Source organism: Oncorhynchus mykiss, chromosome 18 (genome assembly GCF_057628025.1).
Source record: "Oncorhynchus mykiss isolate SJ-2025 chromosome 18, ASM5762802v1, whole genome shotgun sequence".
NCBI lineage: Eukaryota > Metazoa > Chordata > Actinopteri > Salmoniformes > Salmonidae > Oncorhynchus > Oncorhynchus mykiss.
In genome coordinates this window covers 31,944,130-31,966,704 of record NC_143039.1, presented here as the reverse complement: position 1 = coordinate 31,966,704, position 22,575 = coordinate 31,944,130, and the positions used below count along the sequence as shown (strand labels likewise).

Here is a 22,575-nt window from a genome sequence, read left to right as displayed (position 1 = left end):
GGTGCCCTCTGGGACGCAGACCATGATATTAGACGTGATCTCATTCTCATTCCAGTCTATATACACAGAGCAAGGAGACAGAGCGTATCAGATTCACCTTAGATTCATTATTCAGGCTTAGACCTGGCTGGCTGACACACTTGGCCTGCCTGCAGAGTTTATACAAATGTCTCAGGTGTGTGTGTGTGTGTGTGTGTGTGTGTGTGTGTGTGTGTGTGTGTGTGTGTGTGTGTGTGTGTGTGTGTGTGAACGAGTGCTCTGACTGCATTGTGCAGCACGGTCGGCACCACTCGGTAGTATCAGATGGGAAAATGGTTAGGCCTTAGGCTATGTCATGTAAGGACTTAGGTCAGGTGAGACACAGCAAAGGTCCCATTGTTTAACTTTCATTTGTAACTGTTTTTCTTCCCCTTGTAACTTTAAGAAGATCACAGGAACTTGAGATTTCTGGATAAAAGAAACCGTTCAAAGGTTTCCGTCTGTCACAAGAGACAAAATACGTCATGAACCACAGTGTACATGAACTAAGATGATAACGCACTCTCTCTCTCTCCCGCTATCTCTCTCTCTCTCTCCATCTCTTTCTCTCTCTTTCTTTCTCTCGCTCTATCTCTCATCTCTTTCTCTCTCTTTCTTTCTCTCGCTCTCTCTCTCTCCATCTCTTTCTCTCTCTTTCTTTCTCTCGCTCTCTCTCTCTCTCGCTCTCTCCCGCTCTCTCTCTCTCACTCGCTCTCTCCCGCTCTCTCTCTCTCACTCTCTCCCACCCGCTCTCTCTCTCTCTCTTTCCCTCTCTCTCCCTCTCGCTTGCTCTCTCTCTCTCTTTCCCTCGCTCGCTCTCTCTCTCTCGCTCTCTCTCTCTCTCTCCTCCAGTCCTGGACTAGGTGGCAGCCCGGTCATGTCAGACATCTCTCTGATCCGTCTGTCCCCCCACGCAGCCGGGACAGGGGAGTCCCCCTTCAGCCCCGCTCACCCCTACTTCAACCCTCACATGGAGCACTACCTCCGCTCCATTCACAGCAGCCCAACCCTGTCCATGATCTCTGCGGCCCGCGGACTCAGCCCTGCAGACTGTGAGTTCAACTGCATGTCTAGATTGTGCAACACCCAAGGTCATTCACTGCCATGAGCATCACCTTACTTTGTGGATCCCCACCGAAGGAATTGTGTCATTGGTCTATTACTGAAAGCTTGGTGGAGAAATGAAAGGATTCTAACTTCTGAGGATTACGCAATTGTTTTCAGTGTGGAGAGGGGATTTGCGGCTGTGATTGTCAGTAAACAGCATGTTTGAGTGGGCATACAGATTAGGTTAGATACGTAGAGCCGGTGCTACAACGTTGCGTGAATTAGTCTTACATGCGACATATTGCTTTTTGTGAAGCTCTGACCTCCCTCTTCTCACCACGTGTTCAATATACCAAGGGGGTTATTGGAAAGCCATGGAAATTGATCAAACTAAACAGTCCCCATGGAACTCCCCCCAACTTTCCCCCTTTACCTCAGAGCGACGTGATGACAACTCTTTTTCAGAGCTGAATTACAATAACGGGTGGAGGCGAGGAGCCAGAATAGGAAATAAATCACCGTTTACAGTCTGTCAACAGTAATGTGGTCTTGCTTTTAAAGTTAAATAAGCAGTGCAGGGTTGGAGATCCCGCGGTGATAAAGCTATGGGAAAGAGGGAGAAAATGAAGGTGGCTATTTTTGGTTGAGGGGATTTCAAATAGGTGGTTCGGAGAGAGAGAGGAGACGGTCTTGGATTTCATTGAGAGACGGCAGACGTTTAGTTTGCCGTTTGATGTTCCCACGTGACCCTTTTGGAAAACAACTGTTATATCTTCTAGGACTTTTTAATAGGACTACCTTGTTTCGGGATGGATTTTGTTCTGAATTTGTTCTGAATACTACTAATGGAAATGAAATGGTTTCAGGAAATTATCTTCTTTGTCGCGGGCCAACACATAGAACAGAGGTATAAACAGGCAGAGGTTCTGCTGCTCTTTTCTTATTGTCGTTTCTGCGCTACATCACATTAGCATGACATTAGCATTGACAGGCCTCAGGATTCCTTTGGGCCCAGTCCGCTGTGTTCTATTCGTCATTCACATTCTCTTTCTATGGACTTCCTGTTCATTTGATTGGAAAAAAAACAGTTGGACGGCGGGGACGGCTCAGCTCTGCTATGGCCTTCATCGGATAGCTTCAAACGACGTGTTCCTCATTGTGCTGATCCAAAGTGACTCCCTCCATTTAAGTGGTTATGTGATCCAGGAGAGAGAGAGAGAAGGAGAAAATGAAGGTCTGGTTCTGCTGTATGTAGTCAGTACAAGCACACGTCTGTTCTCTTTTAGCGCAGCACGGCCTAATTGTGTCTGAAAGATCACTTCCAGTGGGAGAGGTGACACATTAGGGGGAGAGAGAGAGAGAGAGAGAGAGAACGAGAGCGAGAGGGGAGTCCTGGTCTCTTCCTCGTCTGGACCCTGACCCAAACCATAAACTGAGCAGATATTTCCTCCTAAATTCCTGGAGAAACAGATGGACTTTGGAAGCCTCTGGGACAGAGTGCTGCTATTCAACAGCAGCTATAGGCCATATCCCACTCTTATTGCCCCTGACACTTTTAAAAGGGCTTTACTGGGTGTAGTTGTTAACAGAGTAACACTGTAGGATTCAGGGTGCTCCTTCAGGGTGTGTGTGTGTTCGTGCATGTTATCAAAGAGAGAAACCACAACACTACTTTGTCTCTCTCTCTCTCTCTCTCTCTCTCTCTCTCTCTCAATCTGTCTATCTGTCTTCTTAATCTGCAGGACTACTGACACGCCTCACTGCACATCACTAACCTCCCATTCCTCTTGTCCTGCATCAATGACTGCATCCCAAATGGCACTATATTCTCTATATAGAGCCCTGGTCAAAAGTAGTGCACGATGTAGGGAATAGAGTGCCATTTGGGATGTAGATAATGTCTCCCTAGGAAAGTGCCATCATGTCGCCAGTCCTAACCCTAACCCTTTTCAAATGGCTCCGGCAGCATGTGGTGAGACCAAGTCGACCGACCGGGGCTGGAATCTGGAATGTCTTTCTCCCCCCCTCACTCATTCGCTCTCTCTCTCTCCATCTCATTCATCCCTCATTCCCCCTAAACCTTCCTTCCTATCCCTGCAATGTCCTTGTCTTCCCTCACTCATTCTCCTCCTTCCTCTGCCCCCATGCAGTGGCACATGAACACTTGAAAGAGCGGGGTCTGTTTGGGTTTCCCCCTCCCCCTCCTGGAGCCAGCCCTGCTGAGTACTACCACCTGATGACCAGCCATCGTAACCCCTACGGAGAGCTGCTGATGCAGGGGGGTGGGGCGGCAGCTGCACACCTGCCAGACTACATCACCCCCATGGAAGGTAAGTTAGACTGGGACCACAGAGGCCCACCCCTCTTTACCGTAAACCTGTTGTATCTACACAACAGGTTGATACTGTCTGTGTGGGAAGGGGTGGAATGCATGGGAACACAGTCCCAAAAGTGGAAACATTTTTACGAGTATTTTTGAGCTAAATTCCTGGTGATTTACAGTGGGGAGTTCTCAGACTTCACCAGTTCCCAGACTTCCACCCTTGGAAGTGTGTGGGTATGAATTGTAACATTCATTTTAGGGGAAGGATTTTATTTGTGTCCCCTGCCCCTTCCTCTGTTGGTACCAGTGTGTACTCTAGGACTATAACATGGTGGCATTTTTATTGGAAGGTATGTAACTTTTAAAAGCAACCCTGAGATTGCAACAACCTCACCGTAGGAGAATGATGAAACCCAGATCAATGGACCTGTAGACAGCAGAACATAAAAAAAAAGGCTTTTTATACATTTTTCATTACAAACAACTTCAAAGGGCGGGCCAGAAGCCCTCGGGTACTGTAACCACAGTATAGGTCCAGTAATATTTTCCCTCTCTCAAGTCTGTGCCAGGACATTCCATAAACAACAGACCTGATTGTACCGAGATGCCATTTTACTGGAGGAGGGGGACAGGGGGGAGGAGGGGTGAGGCAGAGGGCGCCTGGGCCAGAAGTCTGTTTAATGTAATGAACGCCCACTTTCATCCTCAACCTACCTCTGTCACCTTAAAAGGGTAGTGGTGTCTAAGGGGGAGACGGACTATTATACACAGGGATAGTGTTACCGTGCAGTGGCGTTACCCATTAGGCTATGGTGTGGTGTGAGGGAACACGACATCAAAGACCACCCGATACAGAAGCTTGGGTATCAGGCGAGTTGACTGTGTTCGTCATAACAGATGGGTTCAGATTAGGACAGCCACAGGTATTCACTTGCCTTTTACTGTGCTGCTGCGTGACATTTACAGGAATCCCGGCAGACGTTAAGGCAATGGGAGATACAGCCGGCCCTTATCCGTCCCCATATGAGGCTCACGGCTACCGGTCTTCCTACAGCAGCTGCTGCCACTACTGCTTCCTCTGCCGATAAAACACGCAACTCGCCCCACCTATGTCGCCTCAAGCAGCTCACACTTCGCTCCAAACACTCCCGAGAAAGAGAGATCGGGCCCCTCTGCCCCAGGTGAAGGGTAGGGTTTGATTTGACACACGGACAGTGAGTTTTGCTACCCGTCCTGTACAAGTTCAATTATTGCTCTGACGCTAGTCGGTCTACCTGGGTCGCACAGTGAGAGTGTAAACATTGTCCTCCAGTCTCTTAGTTGTACAGCATCCAGCAGGCCCGGGGTTCTGAATGAGCTGTTGTGTTGTATTGTGTCTGGGCCAAGCTTCTGCTTGCTCAGGCTAGCCAGGGGCAGGCAGCCAAAGGCCTCAGCCTGCTGTGCGTATAAAAACTGTCATAACAACTCCCAAACAGTGAAATACACTGTGCAGGCCTCTCTGTATCCCAGCTCCCAAGACAAAGGCGGGGTACTGAATGATGCGGTTGGCTTGTTAGGAGTGTAATATCTATGCTACACAGAGAAACAATGGACCTTAACTACCAAAAAAGTTGAAGCAAGACCACAGCCACTTTGGCTCATACAGCTTCTCCACCACTGAAATCATAGTGAAGTTAAACCCAGCACAGATAAATACATTCCTCTGTCTCTCATAGGGAAGTTAAACCCAGCACAGATAGATACATCCCTCTGTCTCTCATAGGGAAGTTAAACCCAGCACAGATAGATACATCCCTCTGTCTCTCATAGGGAAGTTAAACCCAGCACAGATAGATACATCCCTCTGTCTCTCATAGGGAAGTTAAACCCAGCACAGATAGATACATCCCTCTGTCTCTCATAGGGAAGTTAAACCCAGCACAGATAGATACATCCCTCTGTCTCTCATAGGGAAGTTAAACCCAGCACAGATAGATACATCCCTCTGTCTCTCATAGGGAAGTTAAACCCAGCACAGATAGATACATCCCTCTGTCTCTCATAGGGAAGTTAAACCCAGCACAGATAGATACATCCATCTGTCTCTCATAGGGAAGTTAAACCCAGCACAGATAGATACATCCCTCTGTCTCTCATAGGGAAGTTAAACCCAGCACAGATAGATACATCCCTCTGTCTCTCATAGGGAAGTTAAACCCAGCACAGATAGATACATCCCTCTGTCTCTCACAGGGAAGTTAAACCCAGCACAGATAGATACATCTCTCTGTCTCTCATAGTGAAGTTAAACCCAGTATAGATAGATGCATCCCTCTGTCTCTCATAGGGAAGTTAAACCCAGCATAGATATATAGATACATCCCTCTGTCTCTCATAGTGAAGTTAAACCCAGCACAGATAGATACATCCCTCTGTCTCTCATAGGGAAGTTAAACCCAGCATAGATAGATACATCCCTCTGTCTCTCATAGTGAAGTTAAACCCAGCATAGATAGATACATCCCTCTGTCTCTCATAGGGAAGTTAAACCAGATAGACACATCCCTCTGTCTCTCATAGGGAAGTTAAACCAGATAGACACATCCCTCTGTCTCTCATAGTGAAGTTAAACCCAGCACAGATAGATACATCCCTCTGTCTCTCATAGGGAAGTTAAACCCAGCAGATAAATACATCCCTCTGTCTCTCATAGTGAAGTTAAACCCAGCACAGATAGATACATCCCTCTGTCTCTCATAGGGAAGTTAAACCCAGCACAGATAGATACATCCCTCTGTCTCTCATAGTGAAGTTAAACCAGATAGACACATCCCTCTGTCTCTCATAGTGAAGTTAAACCAGATAGACACATCCCTCTGTCTCTCATAGTGAAGTTAAACCAGATAGATACATCCCTCTGTCTCTCATAGTGAAGTTAAACCAGATAGATACATCCCTCTGTCTCTCATAGTGAAGTTAAACCAGATAGACACATCCCTCTGTCTCTCATAGGGAAGTTAAACCCAGCACAGATAGATACATCCCTCTGTCTCTCATAGGGAAGTTAAACCCAGCACAGATAGATACATCCCTCTGTCTCTCACAGGGAAGTTAAACCCAGCACAGATAGATACATCTCTCTGTCTCTCATAGTGAAGTTAAACCCAGTATAGATAGATACATCCCTCTGTCTCTCATAGGGAAGTTAAACCCAGCACAGATAGATACATCCCTCTGTCTCTCATAGGGAAGTTAAACCCAGCACAGATAGATACATCCCTCTGTCTCTCATAAGGAAGTTAAACCCAGCACAGATAGATGCATCCCTCTGTCTCTCATAGGGAAGTTAAACCCAGCATAGATAGATAGATACATCCCTCTGTCTCTCATAGTGAAGTTAAACCCAGCACAGATAGATACATCCCTCTGTCTCTCATAGGGAAGTTAAACCCAGCATAGATAGATACATCCCTCTGTCTCTCATAGTGAAGTTAAACCCAGCATAGATAGATACATCCCTCTGTCTCTCATAGGGAAGTTAAACCAGATAGACACATCCCTCTGTCTCTCATAGTGAAGTTAAACCCAGCACAGATAGATACATCCCTCTGTCTCTCATAGGGAAGTTAAACCCAGCAGATAAATACATCCCTCTGTCTCTCATAGTGAAGTTAAACCCAGCACAGATAGATACATCCCTCTGTCTCTCATAGGGAAGTTAAACCCAGCACAGATAGATACATCCCTCTGTCTCTCATAGTGAAGTTAAACCAGATAGACACATCCCTCTGTCTCTCATAGTGAAGTTAAACCAGATAGACACATCCCTCTGTCTCTCATAGTGAAGTTAAACCGGATAGATACATCCCTCTGTCTCTCATAGTGAAGTTAAACCCAGTATAGATAGATGCATCCCTCTGTCTCTCATAGGGAAGTTAAACCCAGCATAGATATATAGATACATCCCTCTGTCTCTCATAGTGAAGTTAAACCCAGCACAGATAGATACATCCCTCTGTCTCTCATAGGGAAGTTAAACCCAGCATAGATAGATACATCCCTCTGTCTCTCATAGTGAAGTTAAACCCAGCATAGATAGATACATCCCTCTGTCTCTCATAGGGAAGTTAAACCAGATAGACACATCCCTCTGTCTCTCATAGGGAAGTTAAACCAGATAGACACATCCCTCTGTCTCTCATAGTGAAGTTAAACCCAGCACAGATAGATACATCCCTCTGTCTCTCATAGGGAAGTTAAACCCAGCAGATAAATACATCCCTCTGTCTCTCATAGTGAAGTTAAACCCAGCACAGATAGATACATCCCTCTGTCTCTCATAGGGAAGTTAAACCCAGCACAGATAGATACATCCCTCTGTCTCTCATAGTGAAGTTAAACCAGATAGACACATCCCTCTGTCTCTCATAGTGAAGTTAAACCAGATAGACACATCCCTCTGTCTCTCATAGTGAAGTTAAACCAGATAGATACATCCCTCTGTCTCTCATAGTGAAGTTAAACCAGATAGATACATCCCTCTGTCTCTCATAGTGAAGTTAAACCAGATAGACACATCCCTCTGTCTCTCATAGGGAAGTTAAACCCAGCACAGATAGATACATCCCTCTGTCTCTCATAGGGAAGTTAAACCCAGCACAGATAGATACATCCCTCTGTCTCTCACAGGGAAGTTAAACCCAGCACAGATAGATACATCTCTCTGTCTCTCATAGTGAAGTTAAACCCAGTATAGATAGATACATCCCTCTGTCTCTCATAGGGAAGTTAAACCCAGCACAGATAGATACATCCCTCTGTCTCTCATAGGGAAGTTAAACCCAGCACAGATAGATACATCCCTCTGTCTCTCATAAGGAAGTTAAACCCAGCACAGATAGATGCATCCCTCTGTCTCTCATAGGGAAGTTAAACCCAGCATAGATAGATAGATACATCCCTCTGTCTCTCATAGTGAAGTTAAACCCAGCACAGATAGATACATCCCTCTGTCTCTCATAGGGAAGTTAAACCCAGCATAGATAGATACATCCCTCTGTCTCTCATAGTGAAGTTAAACCCAGCATAGATAGATACATCCCTCTGTCTCTCATAGGGAAGTTAAACCAGATAGACACATCCCTCTGTCTCTCATAGGGAAGTTAAACCAGATAGACACATCCCTCTGTCTCTCATAGTGAAGTTAAACCCAGCACAGATAGATACATCCCTCTGTCTCTCATAGGGAAGTTAAACCCAGCAGATAAATACATCCCTCTGTCTCTCATAGTGAAGTTAAACCCAGCACAGATAGATACATCCCTCTGTCTCTCATAGTGAAGTTAAACCAGATAGACACATCCCTCTGTCTCTCATAGTGAAGTTAAACCAGATAGACACATCCCTCTGTCTCTCATAGTGAAGTTAAACCGGATAGATACATCCCTCTGTCTCTCATAGTGAAGTTAAACCAGATAGATACATCCCTCTGTCTCTCATAGTGAAGTTAAACCAGATAGACACATCCCTCTGTCTCTCATAGTGAAGTTAAACCAGATAGATACATCCCTCTGTCTCTCATAGTGAAGTTAAACCAGATAGATACATCCCTCTGTCTCTCATAGTGAAGTTAAACCAGATAGACACATCCCTCTGTCTCTCATAGGGAAGTTAAACCCAGCACAGATAGATACATCCCTCTGTCTCTCATAGGGAAGTTAAACCCAGCACAGATAGATACATCCCTCTGTCTCTCACAGGGAAGTTAAACCCAGCACAGATAGATACATCTCTCTGTCTCTCATAGTGAAGTTAAACCCAGTATAGATAGATACATCCCTCTGTCTCTCATAGGGAAGTTAAACCCAGCACAGATAGATACATCCCTCTGTCTCTCATAGGGAAGTTAAACCCAGCACAGATAGATACATCCCTCTGTCTCTCATAAGGAAGTTAAACCCAGCACAGATAGATGCATCCCTCTGTCTCTCATAGGGAAGTTAAACCCAGCATAGATAGATAGATACATCCCTCTGTCTCTCATAGTGAAGTTAAACCCAGCACAGATAGATACATCCCTCTGTCTCTCATAGGGAAGTTAAACCCAGCATAGATAGATACATCCCTCTGTCTCTCATAGTGAAGTTAAACCCAGCATAGATAGATACATCCCTCTGTCTCTCATAGGGAAGTTAAACCAGATAGACACATCCCTCTGTCTCTCATAGGGAAGTTAAACCAGATAGACACATCCCTCTGTCTCTCATAGTGAAGTTAAACCCAGCACAGATAGATACATCCCTCTGTCTCTCATAGGGAAGTTAAACCCAGCAGATAAATACATCCCTCTGTCTCTCATAGTGAAGTTAAACCCAGCACAGATAGATACATCCCTCTGTCTCTCATAGGGAAGTTAAACCCAGCACAGATAGATACATCCCTCTGTCTCTCATAGTGAAGTTAAACCAGATAGACACATCCCTCTGTCTCTCATAGTGAAGTTAAACCAGATAGACACATCCCTCTGTCTCTCATAGTGAAGTTAAACCAGATAGACACATCCCTCTGTCTCTCATAGTGAAGTTAAACCGGATAGATACATCCCTCTGTCTCTCATAGTGAAGTTAAACCAGATAGATACATCCCTCTGTCTCTCATAGTGAAGTTAAACCAGATAGACACATCCCTCTGTCTCTCATAGTGAAGTTAAACCAGATAGATACATCCCTCTGTCTCTCATAGTGAAGTTAAACCAGATAGATACATCCCTGTCTCTCATAGTGAAGTTAAACCAGATAGATACATCCCTCTGTCTCTCATAGTGAAGTTAAACCAGATAGATACATCCCTGTCTCTCATAGTGAAGTTAAACCAGATAGACACATCCTTCTGTCTCTCATAGTGAACTCAGCCCAGGAAGCGTGGCCAGAGCAGCCTGTGAATGTGATAGCCAGCCTTACCTAGTGACATGGCCACTCAGGACTCAAGGCCAGCCCAGCCTCTGGAGGAGGAGGGGTCCACTCCACACACACAACCTAGCAGTTGGTCGTCCACACACACAGCCTAGCAGTCGGTCGGTTGCTGCCTGGTGCCTGGCTTGCTGACATAAATCACCGGGGGAAAAAGGAGGCGAGGCGCTGCGAGAGGAGGGGGGACAAGGAGAGGTGAGGTGAGCGCCAGCCCCGGCTTTCCATTACCTCATTTATCAGGGGAAGTGGCACATTAATAAACACATCTCCCCCGAGGTGAGCCGCTAACACAGATAAATAAGGCTACCATTTCTGAATGGCTTGTCCCGGTCACTGAAACTATAGAGCCATTAATGCAATATAAATACTAAGGGCTAAATTCACCTCAGCTTTTATTTTAGGATGAACCTGAGTTAGTAACTAGTTAACTGCCGCTAAGTTACAACACGTATTCTCCAACGCGAACCCCCTCCCCCGATCATGTGCTCAATGTCTTTAACAGCTCATGTAAGAAATGTATTTATATTAAGACTCACAGCAGAAATATCCCCTGAGAGACAGTGGTGGAATCCCTTTCAGGGCTGGGGTCAATTTGAATTTAAAAGTGATTTTAATCAAAAAAATCTAAATGGAATACTTTTTAAATAAAGAGCTTCTACTCATCAGTTTATTCAGAAGTCATTGAAAATAGATGCTTATTTCAATTATTGTTGTTATTTAAGTTTACTTCCTGAATTGACCCCAGCCCTGGTCAATATGTCCCAGGACATTTCGGAAAGTCCCAAAGCACTAAAACTGAGCACGTGTGTGTTACTTATGGGACTGTATTGGAGAGAGAACATTTTGAAATGACAGTTAGCCATTAGCTTCTGCTAAGAATAATGGCTCAGGAAGCAAGAATGCTATTCTCTGTGGTGGTAGCCTGAGTTTAATCAGCCGAGGCACTGTTTGTGTAGAGCTGCTGGTGCAGTGCCTGGTGTTGGCAACACATGTTATTGAGCCATTATGGACGTCCGGTTGCAGTGTCTTTGGTTATTACCCCACAGATTCTAATGGCACTGTTGCTCTGGACTGGCTCCACTAACACCACTGCTAATGTCTAGCACCTGTTGAGCCCTGAACAACTGGCTGACTGGCTCTCCTGCTGACATCACTGGCCCCCTAGAGCAACGGACTCCAGAAACACACCGGTTACATATCATAGGAAATTAGAGGATAACCAGCTTTATGAATTTCATCTGTGATTTGGTGTTTTAATTTTTTTTTTACAAAATGCCATTACCCATACAGTTTAAGGCTTTTATTCTTAAAAAATGTTTAAACAGCTGGTTACAGTAAATGTCGTACCTGGCTGGTAGTAGATTATACATAGTGGCACTTTTTCATTAAGTAATTATTGGATAGTTATTACGTAATTATCATCCTACATTGTCATCCTACATTTTTCAAAGTAAGACCAGGTAGCTCAGGGCCTTTCAAAAATAAACTGTGACAAAATGTACATTATAAACCATGGACATACAAGCGATCAAAAACACTTTGCATACATTTCAGTTGAAATCAATTCTCTAAATTGGCCTCATTTACCAAAGTGAAGTACAGAATGTTTTCGATCGCAGTGAGATTTTTATCTGTTTAATTAAAGTACATTATTTAGGCTTAGATTTATTATCCTTTACACTGAATCTTAATGAGGTCACCGTGGCCTATGTGTGCATCCCAAATAGCGCCCTATTCCCCAACATAAGGTTCTGGTCAAAAGTGGTGCACTATGTAGGGAATAGGTTGCCATTTAGGATGCACACATTTTGAAAGACAACATAGCTAAGATCTTTTCAAACAGAATAGAAGCTGTTTGTTTTGCGCATTTTGCTTTATTTTAATTGTAGCTCGTGCACATTGAAAATGTGTGTCACTAGGGCACATTAAAGAAAGTTGTTTGAGGATTGTTGTTTTAGCTTTCATCTCCATCCCGTATCCCTCCTCTGCTATAATTCCAGCACCGGATAAGAGATGAGTTTATTTTACTGCAACAATATCTTCTGCCAGGCTCGGTTTCCATCACCTCAGACAAATTGTTTACTGTATTAGCTGGGAATCAATCTTGAGCACTTATTGATAGTGCTGCTCTATTTCCAGGGGGTTTGGGAGTCGGAGGGAGGCTGCGTTAGCATCCATCACCCAGTCCCAGGCTGAGCTAGAGGCTAGGCTGCGCTGGAGCGTTCCTCTAGGTCTGTCTCTCGCTCTGGAGCTCCAGAAATAGCACAGAGTTGGGCAGGGTATGATGGGATGGGGAAATGACACAATGACAGTGAGAAAGAAAGATTGACTTGATATAATTATTTTTGCCTGTATGAAATAAATACAAATATTTGAAAACATTCTTAATATCTCACAGTGGTAAAGTGGGTGCCCTCACTTAAGGAGAGAGAGAGACACTGGGTTTTTGACTTGGCTTGGAGTGAGTGATAGTGGGGCTAGGAGTAGGGGCACAAAAGTTTGGACACACCTACTCATTCAAGGGTTTTTCTTTATATTTAGATTTATTGTGAAGACATCAAAACTATGAAATAACACATACAGTGCCTTGCGAAAGTATTCGGCCCCCTTGAACTTTGCGATCTTTTGACACATTTCAGGCTTCAAACATAAAGATATAAAACTGTATTTTTTTGTGAAGAATCAACAACAAGTGGGACACAATCATGAAGTGGAACGACATTTATTGGATATTTCAAACTTTTTTAACAAATCAAAAACTGAAAAATTGGGCGTGCAAAATTATTCAGCCCCCTTAAGTTAATACTTTGTAGCGCCACCTTTTGCTGCGATTACAGCTGTAAGTCGCTTGGGGTATGTCTCTATCAGTTTTGCACATCGAGAGACTGACATTTTTTCCCATTCCTCCTTGCAAAACAGCTCGAGCTCAGTGAGGTTGGATGGAGAGCATTTGTGAACAGCAGTTTTCAGTTCTTTCCACAGATTCTCGATTGGATTCAGGTCTGGACTTTGACTTGGCCATTCTAACACCTGGATATGTTTATTTTTGAACCATTCCATTGTAGATTTTGCTTTATGTTTTGGATCATTGTCTTGTTGGAAGACAAATCTCCGTCCCAGTCTCAGGTCTTTTGCAGACTCCATTAGGTTTTCTTCCAGAATGGTCCTGTATTTGGCTCCATCCATCTTCCCATCAATTTTAACCATCTTCCCTGTCCCTGCTGAAGAAAAGTAGGCCCAAACCATGATGCTGCCACCACCATGTTTGACAGTGTGGATGGTGTGTTCAGCTGTGTTGCTTTTACGCCAAACATAACATTTTGCATTGTTGCCAAAAAGTTCAATTTTGGTTTCATCTGACCAGAGCACCTTCTTCCACATGTTTGGTGTGTCTCCCAGGTGGCTTTCTTCTTGTCACTCTTCCATAAAGGCCAGATTTGTGCAATATACGACTGATTGTTGTCCTATGGACAGAGTCTCCCACCTCAGCTGTAGATCTCTGCAGTTCATCCAGAGTGATCATGGGCCTCTTGGCTGCATCTCTGATCAGTCTTCTCCTTGTATGAGCTGAAAGTTTAGAGGGACGGCCAGGTCTTGGTAGATTTGCAGTGGTCTGATACTCCTTCCATTTCAATATTATCGCTTGCACAGTGCTACTTGGGATGTTTAAAGCTTGGGAAATATTTTTGTATCCAAATCCGGCTTTAAACTTCTTCACAACAGTATCTCGGACCTGCCTGGTGTGTTCCTTGTTCTTCATGATGCTCTCTGCGCTTTTAACGGATCTCTGAGACTATCACAGTGCAGGTGCATTTATACGGAGACTTGATTACACACAGGTGGATTGTATTTATCATCATTAGTCATTTAGGTCAAAATTGGATCATTCAGAGATCCTCACTGAACTTCTGGAGAGAGTTTGCTGCACTGAAAGTAAAGGGGCTGAATAATTTTGCACGCCCAATTTTTCAGTTTTTGATTTGTTAAAAAAGTTTGAAATATCCAATAAATGTCGTTCCACTTCATGATTGTGTCCCACTTGTTGTTGATTCTTCACAAAAAAATACAGTTTTATATCTTTATGTTTGAAGCCTGAAATGTGGCAAAAGGTCGCAAAGTTCAAGGGGGCCGAATACTTTCGCAAGGCACTGTAAGAAATCATGTAGCAACCAAATAAGTGTTAAACAAATTAGATTCTTCAAAGTAGCCACCCTTTGCCTTGATGACAGGTTTTTAACACTCTTTTGCATTATCTCAACCAGCTTCATGAGGTAGTCACCTGGAATGCATTTCAATTAACAGGTGTGTCTTGTTAAAAGTTAATTTGTGGAATTAATTTTCTTGTTAATGCGTTTAAGCCAATCAGTTGTGTTTTGACAAGGTAGGGCGGTAGGGGGGGTTTACAGAAGATAGCCCTATTTGGTAAAAGACCAAGTCCATATTATGGAAAGAACAGCTCAAATAAGCAGAGAAACGACAGTCCATCATAACTTTAAGACATAAAGGCCAGTCAATAGGGAACATTTCAAGAACTTTGAAAGGTTCTTCAAGTGCAGTCGCAAAAACCATCAAGCGCTATGATGAAACTGGCTCTCATGAGGACCGCCACAGGAAAGGAAGACCCGTTACCTCTGCTGCAGACGATAAGTTCATTAGAGTTACCAGCCTCAGAAAATGCAGCCCAAATAAATGCTTCACAGAGTTCAAGTAACAAACACATCTCAACAGCAACTGTTCAGAGGAAACTGCGCGAATCAGGCCTTCATGGTCGATTTGCTGCAAAGAAACCACTTCTAAAGGACACCAATAAGAAGAGACTTGCTTGAGCCAAGAAACACGGGCAATGGACATTAGACCGGTGGAAATCTGTCCTTTGGTCTGATGATTCCAAATGTGAGATTTTTGGTTATAACCGCTGTGTCTTTGTGAGATGCAGAGTAGGTGAACGGATGATCTCCGCATGTGTGGTTCCCACCGTGAAGCGTGGGGGTGCTTTGCTGGTGACACTGTTGTGATTTATTTAGAATTCAAGGCACACTTAAGCAGCATGGCTACCACGGAATTCTGCAGCGATACGCTGCATCTGGTTGGGGTTAGTGGGATTATCATTTGTTTTTCAAAGGACAATGACCCAACACACCTCCAGGCTGTGTAAGGGCTATTTGACTAAGAAGGATAATGATGGAGTGCTGCATCAGATGACCTGGCCTCCACAATCACCCAACCTCAACCCAGTTGAGATGGTTTGGGGTGAGTTGGACCGTAGAGTGAAGGAAAAGCAGCCAACAGGTGCTCAGCATATGTGGAAACTCCTTCAATACTGTTGGAAAAGCATTCCAGGTGAAGCTGGTTGAGATAATGCCAAGAGTGTGCAAAGCTGTCATCAAGGCAAAGGGTGACTACTCTGAAGATTGCAGTGCTAGAGGCAGGTTCGATCTCAGGCTGTGTCTCGACCACGAGACCTTTAAGGCCTAGTCCATAGGCCTATATATTTTTATCAAGTTTGTATCACTAAAGTGGCCAAATAACTTAAAATAAAGCACATGAATCCGCTTTACAACGGGTGTAGAGCCTAACTGGCATAGTTTCAATCAAATGTATTTTGATGAGTTTTTTGGTTACTACATGATTCCATGTGTTATTTCATAGTTTTGATGTCTTCACTATCATTCTACAATGTAGAAAATAGTAAAAAATAAAGAAAAACCCTTGAATGAGTTGATGTGTCCAAACTTTTGACTGGTATGGCAGGTGGTTAGTGGTTAGAGCATTGGACCAGTAACCGAAAGGTTGCTAGATCAAATCCCTGAGCTGACAAGGTAAAAATCTGTCGTTCTGCTGCTGAACAAGGCAGTTAACCCACTGTTCCTAGGCTGTCATTATAAATAAGAATTTGTTCTTAACTGACTTGCCTAGTTAAATAAAGGTAAAATAAAAAACAATAATACTGTATCTAATGCATATGTTACAGGTCCCAGTTTTGGGACTGGGTCAGCAGACAAAAGTTCCTGTAACACAGGATAAATGATGAAACAGGAGAACGTGGCTTCTCTTTCAAAGGTTCTCTCAATTATCTTATTCAACATTCTCTAAAGTGCAAATCGTATTTTTCTGTCTTTTCATTTATTTACATTATTTTGTTTTGTTTTCTTTAAAGTGTATTTATTCATTTGTCTCATAAATCCCTGACATATTTCATAAACATGTCAAAAATACATCAATTCACGCATCAAAAATATTCAATTCTAATCCAATTCACATCCTAAAATTCCTTACGTTTATACGCCAAACACATTTACTCTTAACTGTAATTCACCTGTCTAGGTTATAATTATGTAGCTGACTGTTGCTGACTATAGCCCTATAGAAGACTCTAAAACACAAAAGCCTTTAAAGACTGGTATTATCAGGAATCAAGGTAAGATGCAGACATGTCGAATTGACAATGGTTTAATATTCCAACAGGGGCAGGCAATAGACAGGTCAAGGCAGGCAGGGGTCAGTACACCAGAGGTGGGGCAACGGTACCCGGACAGACGGCAGGTTCAGGGTAGGCAGAGGTCAACAATCCAGAAGTGGGGCAAAGGTACAGGATGGCAGGCAGGCTCAGGCAGAGTGGTCAGGCAGGCGGGCTCAGAGTCAGGACAGGCAGGGGTCAAAACCAGGAGGGCGAGAAAACGAGAGTCTGGGAAAAGCAAGAGCTGAGAACAAAAACGCTGGTTGACTTGATAAACAAGACGAACTGGCAACGAACAAATAGAGAACACAGGTATAAATACACAGAGGATAATGGAGAGGATGGGCGACACCTGGAGGGGGGTGGACAGGTGAAACAGATCAGGGTGTGACAGGTATAACTCATTAGAAGTCACTTTATACCCATGCTCAAAACACATTCACCCAGTGTAAGAAGGGTTAATAGAAAGACAAGGCTATTGCAACTGACATTAATGCTAATTTCCGAAAAATTACTGAACAAGCTAGCTAAGCGCTAACCGAAGCTAGCAACCAACTGACCGGAGCTAGCTCTAGCTCTATCGCAATGGCGAAACCTTGGAGGACTGACAATTCAGTAAAAGCATTCTTCCCCAATACAAAGAAACCATACATAAACACAAATGTGACCATACATTTTGTCTGCGTCACACATGTATTGAATGTATTCAGTATATGCAAACTACGACAATAAGTCTCTGCATACTTGAATCAGATGCAGCTATGCCAGGAGGAGAAGCCGAGAGAAGTTCAGAGGTTGTCAGACTAACGGTCTGTATGTGTCTGTGTGTTTTTCTTTTCCACAGCGTCACGGTTCCCCAGTCCCAGACTGACCCCCAGGCTGAACAGAAAGCGAGCCCTGTCCATCTCGCCTCTCTCAGACGCCAGCATCGACCTGCAGACCATGATCCGTACCTCGCCCAACTCTCTGGTGGCCTACATCAACAACTCACGCTCCAGCTCTGCAGCTAGCAGCTCCTACGGACACCTCTCTGTTGGAGGCATCAGGTACCCTAGCCAGCAACTAGTCAATATGTAGTAACGAATGATTGTTAATTAAAAACTATTAACTTAAGATGCTTGGATAGGCTTAACTGATATACTGGTCACGTGAATATAAACTCCATTTAAGTCAAATAAAGTAATACATGCCTCGGGAGTTGCGCAGTGGTCTGAGGCACTGCATTGCTAGAGGCGTCACTACAGACCTGGGTTCGATCTCAGGCTGTGTCCCGACCGGGAGACCCATAAGGCCTAGCCCCTAGGCCTATATATTTTGATCAAGTTTGTATCACAACTAAAGTGGCCAAATAACTTCATAAAAGGAAGCACATTAATCCGCTTTACAAGGGGCGTGGAGCCTAACTGGCATAGTTTCAAATTTGGGGAAGATCATTTTCACCATAAAAATGCACCTTTATGATAAAAGCATTACATGCATAATCACATTTGTGGTCCCTTTTGAGAATGGCGTTTTCTTGCTAGTGGAACATTCACGCTTATTGCTGTTCATTAGGCCTACTTATTACTCGTTAGGCTGACGAAAAGTAAATGTGGACAGTTCTTCCAATATCTTCAATATGCGCCTCGGAATTGGATAAGAACGTGCGCAGTTGTGTCCCCGATTTGTCTGTCTTCACTTGTAGCCTGTGAGAAAGACCTGATCACTTGACAGAGAGCAATGTGAGTGAGAGGTGCTTCAGCACGCGGCCGGGAGAAGGGAATTATAATTATTATATTCAGCCCAACGGCACAACGGCCACTTTGGGCGCAAAAGGAATGGATTTGTTAGGGGACATTGCGGCCACACAAAGGATATGCAGCCGGGAAATTTAAGGCATTATCAAGTTATTGTCAAATTGTGAATGAGAGACTGATGAAGTGTGTATATCCTGCGTAAAAAACAAAGCAGAGTTCTTGCCTTTCATGCAACTTTTTTCAAATCATCAATAGAGTTGTTTAATTGCTATATTGTAATTACTTTGCCACCATGGCCTATTTATTGCCTTACCTCTCTTATCCTACCTCATTTGCACATGCTGTAAATAGATTTTTCTACTGTATTATTGATTGTATGTTTGTTTATTCCATGTGTAACTCTGTGTTGTTGTATGTGTCGAACTGCTTTGCTATATCTTGGCCAGGTCGCAGTTGCAAATGAGAACTCAACTAGCCTACCTGGTTAAATAAAGGTGAAATAAATAAATAAATAAATAGAGTTGCATCATGCAGCCTTAGAATGATTAAAAATCGAAACAAACACATTTGTATCACAACTAAAGTTACATTAATAACTCTAATTTAAGCATATAGGAGTACCTGTTTCTTTGTTAATGTCACGATCGTTGGAAGAATAAATGGACCAAGGCGCAGCGTACATAGAGTTCCACATGTTATGATCCCCAATCAGAGACAACGATAGACTCTGATTGGGAACCATACCAGGCCAACAAAGAAATAGAAAACATAGACTACCCACCCTAGTCACACCCTGACCTAACCAAAATAGAGAATAAAAAGGATCTCTAAGGTCAGGGCGTGACAGTTGTTCACTCAACACAGAATAGCCACATGTGCGCACTCCCTCAAATCGTTTGGAGAAAATATCCTTTCTATTTTATTCAGCTATGTTCAATTGTATTCTTCATAATGTCATGGAATTCTAAGCAAATCTTGTCTGCTAAATGAACTAGTGTAGCCCACAGCCATATGGTATAGCCAGATCAGGGCCGAACATAAGTACAACTCAGATTATACTATTCTATTCTACTTTTTCTTCATATCAAGTTTCTTTAGACCTGTCTAAAATAAATAATGGATTTATTGTTTTTTATTTATTTATTTTTATTTTATTTTTATCTTTATTTAACCAGGTAGGCAAGTTGAGAACAAGTTCTCATTTACAATTGCGACCTGGCCAAGATAAAGCAAAGCAGTTCGACAGATACAACGACACAGAGTTACACATGGAGTAAAACAAACATACAGTCAATAATACAGTATAAACAAGTCTATATACAATGTGAGCAAATGAGGTGAGAAGGGAGGTAAAGGCAAAAAAGGCCATGGTGGCAAGGTAAATACAATATAGCAAGTAAAACACTGGAATGGTAGTTTTGCAATGGAAGAATGTGCAAAGTAGAAATAAAAATAATGGGGTGCAAAGGAGCAAAATAAATAAATTAATTAAATACAGTTGGGAAAGAGGTAGTTGTTTGGGCTAAATTATAGGTGGGCTATGTACAGGTGCAGTAATCTGTGAGCTGCTCTGACAGGTGGTGCTTAAAGCTAGTGAGGGAGATAAGTGTTTCCAGTTTCAGAGATTTTTGTAGTTCGTCCCAGTCATTGGCAGCAGAGAACTGGAAAGAGAGGCGGCCAAAGAAAGAATTGGTTTTGGGGGTGACTAGAGAGATATACCTGCTGGAGCGTGTGCTACAGGTGGGAGATGCTATGGTGACCAGCAAGCTGAGATAAGGGGGGACTTTACCTAGCAGGGTCTTGTAGATGACATGGAGCCAGTGGGTTTGGCGAAGAGTATGAAGCGAGGGCCAGCCAACGAGAGCGTACAGGTCGCAATGGTGGGTAGTATATGGTGTATATATAGTATATCACCGTTTTGGTGACAAAACGGATTGCACTGTGATAGACTGCATCCAATTTGTTGAGTAGGGTATTGGAGGCTATTTTGTAAATTGTGATAGTGTAAGCTACATTTCGTGGATTTAACAGACATTTTTTAAATGTAGATGATCTAAAGGTCTGCATCAGTGGCTTGTAGACTATGCGTGGAAGCCAGGAGATGCTAAATGTGTTTATGTTAATTCATGTTCAGTTACCGTGAGACCGACGTGAGGCAGGCTGACAGAACCTCATGGCTGCCACAGCCTTATTCTTGGCTGACATTGAGTTCAGGTGAAAAGTTGTGACTTACATTTGAGTCATTTTGCAGACTCTTGACTCACAGGAGCAATTAGGGTTATGTGCCTTACTCAAGGGCACATCAATATATTTTTCACCTGGTCAGCTCAGGGATTTGAACCAGTGACCTTTCAGTTACTGACCCAACACACTTAACCTCTAGGCTACCTGGGTTGCAAGTGGAATTTTGTGTCACAGTTGGAGATAAGAGACACATCTCTCATGTGTGTTAATGTCTTGTGTTCCAGTCCGTCCTTTACATTCCCCCATCACATCAACCCCATGGCCTACCAGCAGCTCCTGTCCCAGCAGAGAGGCCTGAGTGTGTTCGGCCACACCCCTCCTCTCATCCAGCCCCCACCCATCTTCTCCAGTCGCCAGTCTGCCCTGGGTCTCTCCTCTCTGCCCCCCGCCTCACACAACCACAACAATGGCTCACAGTCAAAGGTGAGACTGCTCTTCTTCTTTGGTAACGGTGGTATGCAAACCAGCTTTGATGTGCGAAGACTTTTCTCCTTGAGTTTGTTCATCTTCTTCCTGAACTGTGCCTAAATTGTCTGGTACGAGGTAGATCTTCTCATTATCCATAACCGCCAAATGTGAGCCTTGCCCTGTGGCCTTCTGGAAGTTCTGGTAGTGTGTGGGATGCTCAAATCAAACCAGCATGACATCTATAGCCGTACAATTTTCTTCTGTTTGTTTGCATTGTCAGTAAACTTGTTTTAAGATGATTTAAAACATAAATACTGCTGTCTCCTTCCCTCATCCCATTGTATACATCCACTGTGGTTTGTGGTTCTCTCTGTGGTTCTTATCATACCATTCACTGAAATGCCCCTTTGTAAGGTAAACTCCATACCCATGAATAAGGGGATTGGGGACGTTAAACCCCCATTGTCCAAACACATACGGTCCCAACCCCACGGTTCTGTTACAGACCACAGTAAACACAAGAGGGATACAAAGTCTTCCTCTGATTAGGAATACTTTGCTGTGGTTTAGTGCAATCCCAGAATCACAGTCTAGCATGACTATTAAAGCCAACGGACAGATACTGCCTGTGTCAGCTTATTGTGAAGCATTAACTGTGTAGGTGGTGGGGTGTGCCTACTCCCCTACTACCAAAGTTTCTCCAGGAGTCACCTGAGGTTTACACTGAAGCCCCAGGCAGTGGGCTCACTCTGTAGATGGATGGGATGTTTTCATACTGTACTCCACCCTCTCATCACAAAAACACTCGAAATTGTTTAGTCTCTGTGGTGGCTCACCTCTGATGTATGAATGTCTATTTGACCCGAGTCCTGTATTAACCCCTATCTTTTCTTCTATTTTATTCTCTTCCCTCCTCTCGTCTCCTCTCCTATTCTCTCCGCTCCTCCACTCCAGAGCACATGTGGGGACTCGGCAGTGAGCAGTACAGTCAATCCCATGAAAACCAAGAGGTCAAAGGTGAAGACAGAGGTGGAGTATCCGAGGCCGCTGTCCCCATGCTCTCCGGTAAGAATCGGATTAGGATATACTACTTTATAAAACAGTTGTCATGATGAACCTTGTTGCCCTGTACAGTAAGTGAGACGTACGGGTTGATAGGATCTAAAGAGAATGATGTGTTGAGGGTAGAGGTCGACCGATTAATCGCAATGGCCGATTAATTAGGGACGATTTGTTTTCATAACCATCGGAAATCGGTATTTTTGGGCGCCGATTTCCGATTATTAAAAATATATATATTTAACTAGGCAACTCAGTTAAGAACACATTCTTATTTTCAATGACTGCCTAGGAACTGTGGGTTAACTGCCTTGGTCAGGGGCAGAACAGACAGAT

The 22,575-nt window shown here is 43.7% G+C and overlaps 1 protein-coding gene across 1 annotated transcript in view; it reads left to right on the top strand.

Moving 5' to 3' along the window:
* LOC110497104 (transcription activator GLI2.S) overlaps positions 1-22,575 on the top strand; it is a 91,317-nt gene that overhangs the window by 48,527 nt on the left and 20,215 nt on the right. Inside the window, exons 4-8 of the mRNA XM_036952397.2 lie at positions 871-1,070; positions 3,216-3,395; positions 17,637-17,838; positions 20,997-21,195; positions 22,135-22,245. Coding sequence (XP_036808292.1) covers positions 871-1,070; positions 3,216-3,395; positions 17,637-17,838; positions 20,997-21,195; positions 22,135-22,245 — 892 coding nt within the window. The remainder of the gene's footprint in view (positions 1-870; positions 1,071-3,215; positions 3,396-17,636; positions 17,839-20,996; positions 21,196-22,134; positions 22,246-22,575) is intronic.